Here is a 12241-nt window from a genome sequence, read left to right as displayed (position 1 = left end):
ATTAAAAGAGCTTTGTGCGCCGATGGTGTTGTTATCAGCGCACTATATATATTTGCCAATACTATAGGTATTACGAGAACTTTCAACACGTTCTAGGTATCTCCTCGTGAGAAATATAATATTATGGAAGTTGCATTGTATTCAAGTGTACATAAACTTGATTAAACAAGTTCATCTTTCAGAGAATGGAATGTTCCTCTCTACATTTACATTATAAACATTCCATCCCAAACGCGTCTGAACAAGTGGTAATTCCAGGTATAGCTTGTGAATAAAATGACTCATCTACAGTCAAAACAGAGACGTTTCCTAAGGCCAAAACAGAGACGTTTCCTAAGGCCAAAACAAATTCCATTTTTTTTTTGTATGAAGAAGGTGTGTTGATTGTTTTCTTCTGTGTACATTTAATTAATGTTGTATTTTCGTGTCTATTCAGTAGTGCAAATCTAGAAAACGGGCGAAGCTAGAGGTGGGTAGTAATTGCTGACAGTTGTGCTCCACCCGGCCCCAAACCCCCCGAGCTTTGGGACACACCATAAAAAATAGCTTTCACCTCATGTTCTCTTGCAATAATAAAGTCATTGCTTTCATGTGCAACAATAAAAAGTACATGCAGTTGTGATTGGGACTGTTTCATTGCTCATAGTTCACTGGGATATGCTCCAGCACCCCCACAACCATCTTCGAAATAAGTGGCAATGAAGGTTATAAAAATTAATTAATATATTGCTGTCAATGGCTCTGAAACATGATCCTTTTCTGAAAACCCTCCCATTTAAAATTGATTTGACATCTACTTCCATCAATGGCAGCCAGCATGTAAAGCGATGGAAAGTGTTAATGGAAAAACTGCATCCTGTTGTCTAGGCGGAACAATTATGGCTGAATGACAACAAGCCAACACATGCTCACATACTGTACTTGAAACATGGCACGTTTAATCCATAAAGTAGGGGGAGGGGGGTGCCTCGTGGGTGCATAGACAATGGATTTAAAAAAAAAAAATTGGTTCAGTAATTGCATTTTTCCTAAGTCGTGGCTGTCTTAAAAATTTCAAACCTCCAACCATAGAAAAGAAACATAGTACATCATCTTTTTTTATTTAGAAGGATGACCTTACATCACATGGCTTTGATGATGTCACAGAAAATGAGATCATCGTGTATTTTATAATGATATCATGGCTATGATGCTGTCAAACATAATATTGTGATTTATATGCTGGAGTTGAAATTCTGTAGCTTGTTGGAAAAAATACAAGTTCAACACAAAACCTCTTTAAGATGGTTGTGAATCTCACTGCAAATTTCCCCTGAAGGAAGATAGTGCCAATCATGTTGCCCGATAAGGTTAGATTATCCATTTGTTTTATTGGACTTTGCAACCAATATGACTGCCAATGATAACCTACACAGTTATTTACACATGTATAGTTCTGACCTTTTTTGTTTTTCAAACATGTAAGTACAGTAAAGCACTGTATGTAAACACATTCAATTTATCTGCCAATTCTAGATGCTTTTCACATTATTATGCATTATTTAATGCACAATATAGTATTCTGTTTGTACTCTTCTTGAAACACATAAAAGTTTCAAAATGTATCACTGTTCAAATATTTGATTCAATTCTGTTTTTAAAAAAAAAACATAAGTACATGAAACTTTCATTCTTGTATTCTTTTCCATCTTTTAGATTGAGGCAAAAACCACCAAGGAGCATGTACCAAGTCACAATAGAATACGCTTACTCCTCTCTGGAAATACCAAAAAAACATTGCGTGCTTTTCTGCAATCAATCACGTTTGGTCTTCAGGATAAGAAACTAACCTGTCGGCCCTGCCAACAGAGTATATTCAGATGTAAGAAGGACCCTAACATCAAACCTGAAGACCATGCTGCCTTGGACCACGCTTCTCTGATCCCACAAATAATTGAACTCCAGAATAAGGTCCAGGAAAACACTGCCCATCCACCAAAGGTAACTAAATCAAAAAGAGGTGGAAGAGAGCGTAAAACTCATCAACAAAGTACTCACTCCTCAATACATCGGGTTCCCAAACATACTAAAGAGGCATCCACACTGCCAATTAACATTACCCCCAAAATTACAAAACTGGATGTTGGAGCCAAAAAGCACAATGGGCCACCACCTATCTACAAGAATCCTAAAGGCACTCAGAAAATTGCATTTCAAACAATCACTTTGGACTATGACAAATGCAAACAGAATCGACTCATCCAGCCTTCACTCCAAAATGATGCAAAACTATTAGGCAAAGGTATTCCACAATACAGTCCACTGGTCCCCCATAAAACTAAAATACATTCAATGCCCCACCTGCAGAAGAAACCCTACATTGAATACAGGAACAATCAACAAAGCGACTATTCCGTAATCCGTAAGGACTGTAATAACAGTCACCAAGAAATCACAAAGGGTCTCCAGATAACAAAATTGGACTGTCCAAATAGACAGACTGTCCGCCCCATCCACAGGTATGACAAAAAGATTCAACAAACTCTTGCCCAATCCATCGCTTTGGTCCCTGATATATCCCAACTGAAACAAAGCACCAATAGGCATGGTGTCTACAGAGCAATTAACAAACCCGCTAAAGGTACTCATCAAGAATTCCCAGAACACATCTCCATGGGCCTACAGATAACTGAAGTCAAGTACAGTGAAGATCAACCACCTACACATAGAGAATCTTGCAATAAGTGCTCTCACGTAACCAGAGTGGATTTCTGTCCTGGTCTCAATCTCAATAATCAAATCCACAGGCAAACTCTACACACTTGGCCAGTTGACTCACAACCCATTTCCATGTGCCTTCAGATAACCCCACTCTAGTATGGTCTTTAAAATCCCCACCTAAACATTCAAAATTATGCTAACGCACAATTCAAAGGCATTCTGTAAACCAAAATAATTTGTCTGCCGCAAGACCACGACTATTCTGTTTAAAGGGCATGGTGGTTCTCAACAACAAGGGTGAATGTTTATCCAGAAATTATTTTCAGAACTCAGATTCCTTCAGTAGTAATGGGGTTGTTGTTGTTCTTTGGACAAGCCATGACTGTGCAAGTGTTTGATATGTCACTAGATGGAAAGATACAAAACAAGAAGTAGAAAGCCAATGTGTTTCATTTACTGTACCGTACTGTAGCTTCAAATGAAATGTTACAAAAAACTGATTACTAAAGCAGCTGGAAACAAAAGAACATTTGCAGAAACATACTACCAGTGTGACAGTGAAACATTTTACTCTTTGCTTGTTATTTTGTTTGTAATTATGACACTAGTTATCTTGTGGTTCTGAATGGGGTTGTGAGTGAAATAAAATTTAAAAACTGGTGTTGGAAGTTCAGAATTAGCTCTGAATTTAGTTACTAATTTCAGATTGTAAATCCTAGATTCTGCATGACATTGTTGGAAACAGTTGAAGGTGACGTTCTATTATTCCACTTATACCACCTGCTGGATTACTTCTCTTTTTATAATACATCATTGGTTTCTCCCAGCCACCTGATAGTGTAGTGGTTCCCTCACCTGACTTCGTTGTAGGCAAGTGGGCAAAACACAGAAGGGCATGGAGCACAGGCGGGGAAGACAACATGATGGCAAAGACAAAAACAAGTCCCACATCCCAAAAACTTGCATGATCTAAATTTCCCATAGGTTAAAGTGAGCATGAAAATGAATAAATTTATTGTATTTAGAAACCAAAAATACCCCCATTCCCTATAAAATCACTTACAAGCAGTTCAAGTATTTTGAAGTGATGAAGGAAAAAGTACAAAGAAATTGTTATGAAGCTGTTTAGTGATTTTGCCCTATATAATGTATATTTATGGCTCTGGTTTATGTAATTTTATTGGGTAAATCATATGGAACCAAATTCCACACAAAAAAAGCATTATTTTACCTTGTGATATTGAATAATGGTTTGTGTTTACATTTGAAATTTCATGGTATCCTCTGTTTTTATGCTCGTCGAGTTTGTTTTTGTTACTAGGTTAGAAAAATAAAGGGGAAAGGAGTGGAAATTGGGCCTATATTGTCGCCTAGCGGCTCCCAGAGGGCATAATTTGAAATAACAATCTAATAAGATTTTTCTCTTCATGATGATTGATATCTTCATTTTTATTTACAACCATTTCAGGATATCCTTATTTACTGAGTGGTATTGTGTTTTGGTTATTGTGTTCAATTCAGGGTTTTTTCATGGGTCAAACTGGGAGAAATATGAAGATCTGAAGAAAAATGAAAACTTGTATGGATGAAGAATTAACCGTACCTTGGCACAGCCCTTTTCATTTTTCTCACTGTCACGTTCTACTTATTCTTAGGTGCTTGGTTTGTTAAGTATGGTGTGCTTTAGCCAGAGTAGACGCAAATGTCCCAAAAGCTTTGTCTTACATATCACTTAAGTTCATTCGTCTTCAACAAAGCATGAACAGTTCCACTGGCTTCCTCCATCATTTCTGGGCCCATAAACCATTGGTTCTCACATTTTAGCGGCATGAATACTGAGGTAAGTTTCTCTTTTATTGGCAGAAAATTGGTTTCCTGAACCACAATCCTTTAATATTGCAACAACTTAATGTATGTTCTTTTTCATGCAAGAGCATATTTCACACCATCAAAATAAAACAAAGGCCAACATATAAATATACTTTCAATGTGATAGGCCCCATTGATTAGGAAAGCTGCCATAGTTACCAACTCAAAACCACTACATTCTCCTGCCCACACCAAAGTCATTGAGTCCAGAATCGAACTCCATGTCCACCTTAAGATCCACAAGGATCAAGAAAGGGCAGTCATACTTGACTAGGAATGACTGAGGAAAATGATGATGATTTTAAAGATGTGCTGTCTTGTAGTATGGTGGATTATTGTCTGGGAAATAATTCAATGAATTCCCTCATTCTTCATTCAGTTGGCAGTCAATACCCTCTTAAAACACTGTCCCACGCGCCAGCCTGGAAAACACTTGTGCGTTCACTCTGATGGGACTGGAAGTCGCCGCTTTGACCAGGAGTTTTGACAGTTCACTTTTGTTGCAAGTCGGTACACATCCATCTCTGCACTGAAAGGGGGAACATTTAAATCCAATTTAAATCAGAATCAAGTTCAACACTTTAAAAAGCAAAACACTTTTTACATTGCCAATATTGGTAGTTAAGGTCGCAATTTGTAATAAAACAAAATTGCCCATCTTCCAAACTGGGCTGTACAGATAAGTCATCAAACTAAAAATGTCTGGGTTTTTCTTCAACTTCACCAAAAACCCCAAATTTAAAAAGAATCATGTTATAAGGAATTTAGTAAAACATGTTACATTAATAATAAATAATGCTTTACCCTGATTCCTTGTGTCGCTCTTGCAAAATAGGTAATTCATATGCTTGTTTAAGTCTTGTAGGTGATGTACGGACACTTTTTTTCATCCTTGTCCTCTGATTGCATGACACGCCTGAATGTGTCATGATTGTGGCCATCCCAACTTTGTGCTTGTCACTGCAGAAATTAAGCTCGTCTTCTGAATTGGCCAGATTGGTTCGAATCCTCTGTGTACGGATTCCTATAGGCTTCTCCTTACCAGATCCATATTTGGAATTCAGAGGAGGACAAGGCAAATGTTTATCGTCACGATAATGGTTATCCACATCTGTTGACACAGATTTAAAATCAGTTCAAATAAAGCAATATTATTCCCTACTCTCAGCGAACATCAGAAAAACAAACCAACGAAGTTCATTAAGATAGTTTTTACCTGTGCAAAAAGACTTGCCAGATGAATTAGATGAGCTAGTGTCTAGGCTTGCCTCACTAAATTCTTCATTACAACTATCGCTGCTAGTGCCATCCAGTCCTTCTCCTCTATCATCATTGGACGATTCATTGTCGTTGCCATGCTGAACAACAAGTACTTGCGGGAGTCTATCACTTTGTATTTCTTGGACACGCCTGGAAGAAATGTGTGAGTTTTGATTATGTTGAAGTCAATTAAAGCCTAGAGCCTATCCCAGCCAACATTGAGCACCAGGTGGGGGATACCGTGAATCAGTGGCTAGCCAATCGAAGGCCACAAGGAGACAGACAACCATTCAGGCTCAGACTCATAACTAGGAGCAATTTAGAGTGTTCAACAAGCCTACCCTGCATGTTTTTGAATGTGGGAGGAAACAGGAGTACCCGGAGATAACCCACACAAGCCCGAGGAGTACATGCAAACTCCACACAGTGAGGACGCACCTGGGATCTAACTGTGAGGCCGACGTGCTAACCACTACCCCACCTACATAAATAAATGCATGAATATATTTATCTTACAATGTGCATGTCGTCAACCGAATTCAACATGATTTTAAGCATTCAAATTTCCTAACTACGTAAACTCACTGGGTAATTGATTGTATATGCTCTGTCAATCTAGTCCACAGAGAACAATGAAAGTAAATAAAAAAACGAAAGACTTGTTGAAGAATGAGATCCCAAAACTGAAAATGAATTTTATATTATATATTAACGATTGTGAAGATCTAATACCAATGTTCGTTAATTCATTCACTTCATTGTCAGTACCACTTATTACTGGCCACTGGGCGTGCTGGAGCCTATCGTAGTTGTTGCAAGCCAATCACAGGGCACACCACCACCAAATGGAAATAGAACCCATATTACTAGTTGTTTATTTAGATGTTAAAATAAATCTAATAATGAGAGGGTTGTATACCTGTCATGGTTCTTTCTCCAAGCTCTAAGTTCAGTGAGCACATCGTCACTGTCTTTTCCATGTGAGTCTTGGGGGTCATACATGTGCTCTGGTACATATAGGGGCAAGTCAAAGGGGGTAAAAAGTGGCATAGAGGGTGATGTCTGTTAGCAGAAACAAATATGAATAAACAAAAAAGTGAACATGAGGATTATACCAGTCAAGAAATAATGTTTGTACACCCAACAACTGTATATAAGGCTGTGTTCAAAATTAGTACTGTCAAATACTGTAGGGCCACTTTAAGACGCACATTGCAGGTCAACTGTTGACCTGGTTCTCACAGCAAAATGTGAATATACCTTAACTTCTATCATGACATGCCACCTACCTTCAACTTCTCACGCCTTGCCCGTATTGCCTTTGCAGGGTTTCCACAGAATAGAATGTTGCCAGCTCCTGCACAGAACATATAAAAGGAATACATTCATTCACCTTCGGAATGGCTTATCGTCACAAGGGTGCCGGAGCATCTCCCAACCGAGTGTGGGCATGAGGCATAGTAGTACACCATAACTTGGTTGCCAGCCAATCACAGGGTACACAAACAAAAAAATACCTATAGAGAAGTTGGTGTGTCCAACAAGCATACAATAAATGGCTTAAATATGTAGAAGGAAACCACCGTTTCCAGAGAAAACCTATGCAGGCATTGGGAGACCATGCAAACTCCACACAGGAAGACCGCATTGAACCCTAAATAGACTTTTTAAAAATCTATGCCCTGCCATTGGCTGGCCACCAATTCAGGATTCCTTCCACCTGGTGCCCATGGTTAGATGGGATAGGCTCCAGCACCCCACGTGACTCTTGTGGGGATAAGCGGTTCAGAAAATGTGTTAGGTGAATTAAAAAATCTATAATATTTTTTGTTAAATAAAAGGCAGCAGATACATAGTGTAATATGTAACCATGTGTCAGGGTGCAGTTGTCTTCTTCAACTTCAGAAAAGTCTGAATCCACAGAGCCAGGTGTGGAGACTCGGGAGGAATAAAATCCTGATGAAGTTGCTGAGACGGGTCTGGAACCAGTTGCCCTTGCTAATGAGTGGTTCTGTGAGGTGGAGCCAGGGCGCCTGGCTGTACTGGGTCGGCTGTATGAACCATTTGCTTCTGCTGCTGCATACAACAATAAGAGGGTCAATACAAATACCATAAATATCCGTTGTTTCATGTGTCCACGACACAAACGTATGCATACCATCTTCAGACGAGGCTGGAGAGGAGTTCCTCAGACATTTTCGGAGAATAGCCCAGTCTTCCCACAGAGTGCTTTCTGAATCCAACCTGCCATCCTCAACTCTTGCATTGTCAAGGTAAAGTAACTGTGGAACTAACTCTTTCACTGCATCCCAATATCTATAGTCCGTCTAGAGAGAGAGAGAAATAGGCAAAATAAATTATTATTATTATTATAAGCCTGGTGTTCATAGGTTTTACAGAATAATATAGAAAAAATAAACTCAGCGTTTCTTAGAAGCTCCACCAAAACTACAAAGATACTATCTAGAGCAAGGGTGTCAGACTCGGGTTGGTTCGCAGGCCGCTTTAACGTCAACTTGATTTCACGTGAGCCGGACCATTTTAGATATAATATTTAGATTCTTTTAAATAAATGGATTAAAAGAACTCGATTAAAAGCCTTGAATATTTGTTTTTATAGCTCTAAAACCATGTTTATTTCAGCTTTTTTAAAATATATTTTTAGATTTTACAAAATGATTTTTAAACTAAAAACACAGAAAAAAATTATTAAAAAATTACAATTATTGATTTAAAAGGGGGAAAATCAGGACATTTAATATACATCTATACTCTTCATTTTAATTTGATCCTAAAACCGAATGTCGGCACTCATGATTTACTTTCCCGGGCCACACAAAATGATGCGGCGGGCCAGATTTGGCCCCCGGGGCACCACTTTGACACATGTGGTCTGGAGGAACAAAACAGAAACTAGGGGAAACTAAGACAGTGAGGCTTAGAAAAGAGAACGAAAGTGTTGCTGTGTGTTTGTAATTTGGAAAGAGAGTTTGGCAAAATCCAAGAACCCCTCAGTTGCTTCAAAGCACAAGCCTCATACAGATTCAGCTCAGCTTTTCCTTTCATTGCCCTAGTTTCCTAATGAATTCTATGTTGGCTAGCATAAATAAACCCTTTTACAGTGGCCTCCAAACTTATCACGCTGTTACAAATCAGCAAACGTCGGAAACCGTCAGTCTACACAAAACATGCTGGAACTGCAACTGGTCATTGAGGAAATGTTAGAGCCACCAAAATATAATTCCATGAACCTATTTAGTATAAAATGAAAAATGCATCTGGTAAGTAATTAGAAAGTCCAACTTAGTTCATTATAGTAAATGTTTTATGTAATAATTTGTACTAAAAATGTGCAATATGTAAAGTTGCACTCGTAATTTTATTATGTGTTATTGTGTTTCATGTTTTCAACCTTTAAAATATTTCATTCAATTCAATTCATTAACTGTACCGCTTGTCCTCATGAAAGTCATTAGGGTGCTGGAGCATATCCCAGCAGACTATGGCCATAAAGACATTTCAGCGATTATTTTTGCATATCACAAAAGAGGGCAAGGCAACACGGTGTTAGCATGTCCGCCTCACTGTTCCGCGATCAAGGCTTCAATCCTCGGTGGGTTCCGACCTTCCTGTGTTGAATTTGCATGTTCTCCCAATGCATGCGTGTGTACTTCAAAAGCATCGTAGGCTGATTGACAGCTATAAATGGCCCCTAGTTTGAAGTGTGAGCATGAATAATTGTTCCTCTCCTTGTGCCCTGTAATTGGTTGGCACCCAATTCAGGGTGTCCTCTCCCTCCTACCCACAGTTCCAGCACCTCTGCAGCCTTTGTAAAAAAATAAGCGGTACATAAAACGAATGAATGATTGAATGTATAAATGAATAAAACTAAGCAGCGTACCAGAATTGGCAAAGTTTGACAATCATTGAGGGAAAAAACATATTGACCTACTTGTGTGGTAGTGGGGTTTGGCTGCAGACACACAGGGTTCCCCTCCAATGTCAGGTTTTGTAATTTGCTACATAAACCGAGATATTGGACCTGGACAAGGTCATCTACTTCATTTCCTTCAAGATCTAACAATTGTAGGTTTTCAAGCATGCCGACCTGGCTTAAATCTGACACCTTGTTAAAGGCCAAGTACAATTCCTGTAAAGTAGAGGGTAAAATAGATTTTCCTTAAACAACAACAAAAACAGCCACTTGTGAATTGTTAAATGAGGTGACTTAGTATTTTGAACTAAAGCAATGTATGGTTTATGAACTATACCCTAAGAGAGGAGAGAGACGAAATACCATCCAAATCTTGTAAGCAGCAGCAAGACAGCCATAGAATCTGTAGGTGGGAAAGGGTGGTTCCCAGGTTTCTATGACAAACAAAACAGAAGATATAAAACTATTTTCCACCTTACTGCTACATTTCCCAAAATGTAAGCCCTACTTTTTTTACAAGCTGTAGTCCTGTCTAATTTAGAAGACATTTTTACTTCCGAAAGAACGATAAGAAAGATGAAAACTCTGAACACATAAATTCCCAATTGTATTTATTAATAATATCAATTAATTCTAAAAAGATTAACAGAGCACATTGTGTACATTGGAGAGTAGGTGAATGCCTAGATAACATTATTCACTACACCGCCATTGCAAAATCAATAAGTAAGATATGTATAATCTGTAACAATGACAAGGGAATCATGAGCAGAACCGGGACAGAAAAAGATTCCAAACCAGGTTGAAAATATTTAGACTCTGTTTACAAAATGTCAGCTATTGTGTCATTTTTACTCACCGTACAGTTATCAGCACACTGTTGTTCATCTTAAGCAGCACCAAACTGGGCAAATAAGAACCTAAAGAATGACATTAGCTATTTATGATGAATGAATGCAAGAAGAAAGGAGCTTCTTCAGTTCAATTCAAAAAGAGTTCTTTGCTACTCACTTCATTATTTTGAATATTAGCTCTCATACACACAGACAGTGTGACTTCAACATTAAATGTATTGTGTATATAAAAACAGATATCCAGACAACAGAACAAATGCCACAAGCAGAAAACTAAACATATAAACTGCTATTGATCAATTCATAAAGATGGATATTAGAAAAATTCTATAATTAACTATTGCAGATGTAATGCTGCCTTCAGGCCAGAGACTGGGGACACCCTGAATTGGTGGCTGACCACCAATTCAGGGTGCCCCCTCCTCTGACCCGAAGTCAGTTGGGATAGGCTCCAGCACCCCCCACAACTCTAGTAAGGATAAAGCGGTTCAGAAAATAGATGACTGTAAATAACTCACCAAAGTTACCCAAGCTGTATTCTTGAGAGTTCACGCAGATTTCTAGCGAGGTCACCTGAGACAACTGTTTTGTTCCACAGAGCACCTCCTGTGAACAATCATCAAACAACTGCCAATCGAAATGTATAGCATTTATAGACACAGTAAGGCTATAGTTTTTTTTTTCCAACCAGGGTGCCGTGAACAATCATGAACAGCATCCAGTGAACCAGTTTTACTAATGTTGTCTTTTTTTTTAAACAGCATCATTACCAACCACTTATCTGGATGATGGTTGGGTTCTCTCACATCAGATTTTATACCAATATTTACACTTTTTGATATATATCATTAGGTGGCTCAACTTTACTTATATATTCGATCAATCAATTATTGTCCCTTATGGGAGTTCCCTCCCACATCCTAAAAATATGCAGGGTAGGTTGGTTAAACACTGTAATATGTGCCCTTGTGCTCTGTGATTGGCTGGCCACCACTTCAGCCTCCATCACCTGATGCCCATAGTTGGCTGGGATAGGCTCCAGCACCCTCTGCGGCCCATGTGAGGATAAGCAGTTCAGAAAATGAAGGAATGAATAGTTTTTGCTGAGATGCACTTTATCAAAACCTTGTCTTTAATTATAAAACCACTAAAATTACAACAACAATTTTGGATGACCTTACCAGTTTTTCCTGAGATAAATAGACCTCCATCGTCGTTTCATTCTCCTCGTAGATTTTCATGACAGGAGCTGGATTCATCGGACCCGATTTATCCATCACAGTCACCCGGACCCGACCAGACCCAGGCCGAACCTCTCGTTTTACACGCACATCACTCATTTTTCTCCCCTAAAACCGCATTAAAAAGGCCTCTCTGTACTTCAACGCACATGTTTTTCTTGTATAAATGCTAATTCTGCCATGTTTTTCAGCCGATCGGTGCGGGCAAATGTTTGCTTGACAACCACTTTCATTTTCCTGGATACAGCAAGGAGCGTCCTTTAGCTGCGTGGGAAATGTAGTTTCTGCTACCCACGGTACACGGAAGTCATCCGAATGTGATGAGTACGTAAGTGCATTAAAAAGTTATCTAGGTATTTTGGTTTCACGTAGCATTTTCCTCT

At 38.8% G+C, this 12241-nt stretch overlaps 2 protein-coding genes across 3 annotated transcripts; one reads left to right on the top strand and one right to left on the bottom strand.

The window, feature by feature from the left end:
• The first annotated feature begins 1209 nt into the window (after positions 1 to 1209).
• On the top strand, positions 1210 to 3360 carry LOC144185900 (uncharacterized). The gene is made up of 2 exons (XM_077710509.1): positions 1210 to 1349; positions 1696 to 3360. The coding sequence occupies exons 1-2, from the start codon at positions 1335 to 1337 to the stop codon at positions 2854 to 2856; spliced, it is 1176 nt and encodes a 391-aa protein (XP_077566635.1). The 5' UTR covers positions 1210 to 1334; the 3' UTR covers positions 2857 to 3360.
• A 1158-nt stretch (positions 3361 to 4518) lies between these two features.
• On the bottom strand, positions 4519 to 12088 carry lrrc56 (leucine rich repeat containing 56). 2 transcript variants are annotated; one of them, XM_077710480.1, is made up of 12 exons: positions 11799 to 12088; positions 11136 to 11223; positions 10623 to 10683; positions 10101 to 10197; positions 9782 to 9979; positions 7988 to 8156; positions 7699 to 7905; positions 7119 to 7186; positions 6749 to 6891; positions 5786 to 5979; positions 5374 to 5680; positions 4519 to 5098 (listed from the first exon to the last, which is right to left on the bottom strand). In XM_077710480.1, the coding sequence occupies exons 1-12, from the start codon at positions 11955 to 11957 to the stop codon at positions 5011 to 5013; spliced, it is 1779 nt and encodes a 592-aa protein (XP_077566606.1). In that variant the 5' UTR covers positions 11958 to 12088; the 3' UTR covers positions 4519 to 5010. The 2 variants fall into 2 exon arrangements, with proteins under 2 accessions (XP_077566606.1, XP_077566607.1); XM_077710481.1 differs by having other exon boundaries at positions 7699 to 7902.
• Between the last annotated feature and the right edge of the window lie 153 nt (positions 12089 to 12241).

Source organism: Stigmatopora nigra, chromosome 2 (assembly GCF_051989575.1).
Source record: "Stigmatopora nigra isolate UIUO_SnigA chromosome 2, RoL_Snig_1.1, whole genome shotgun sequence".
NCBI classification, from domain to species: domain Eukaryota; kingdom Metazoa; phylum Chordata; class Actinopteri; order Syngnathiformes; family Syngnathidae; genus Stigmatopora; species Stigmatopora nigra.
Note: the sequence above shows the minus strand (reverse complement) of the source record. Positions and strands in the feature narration are given on the sequence as shown.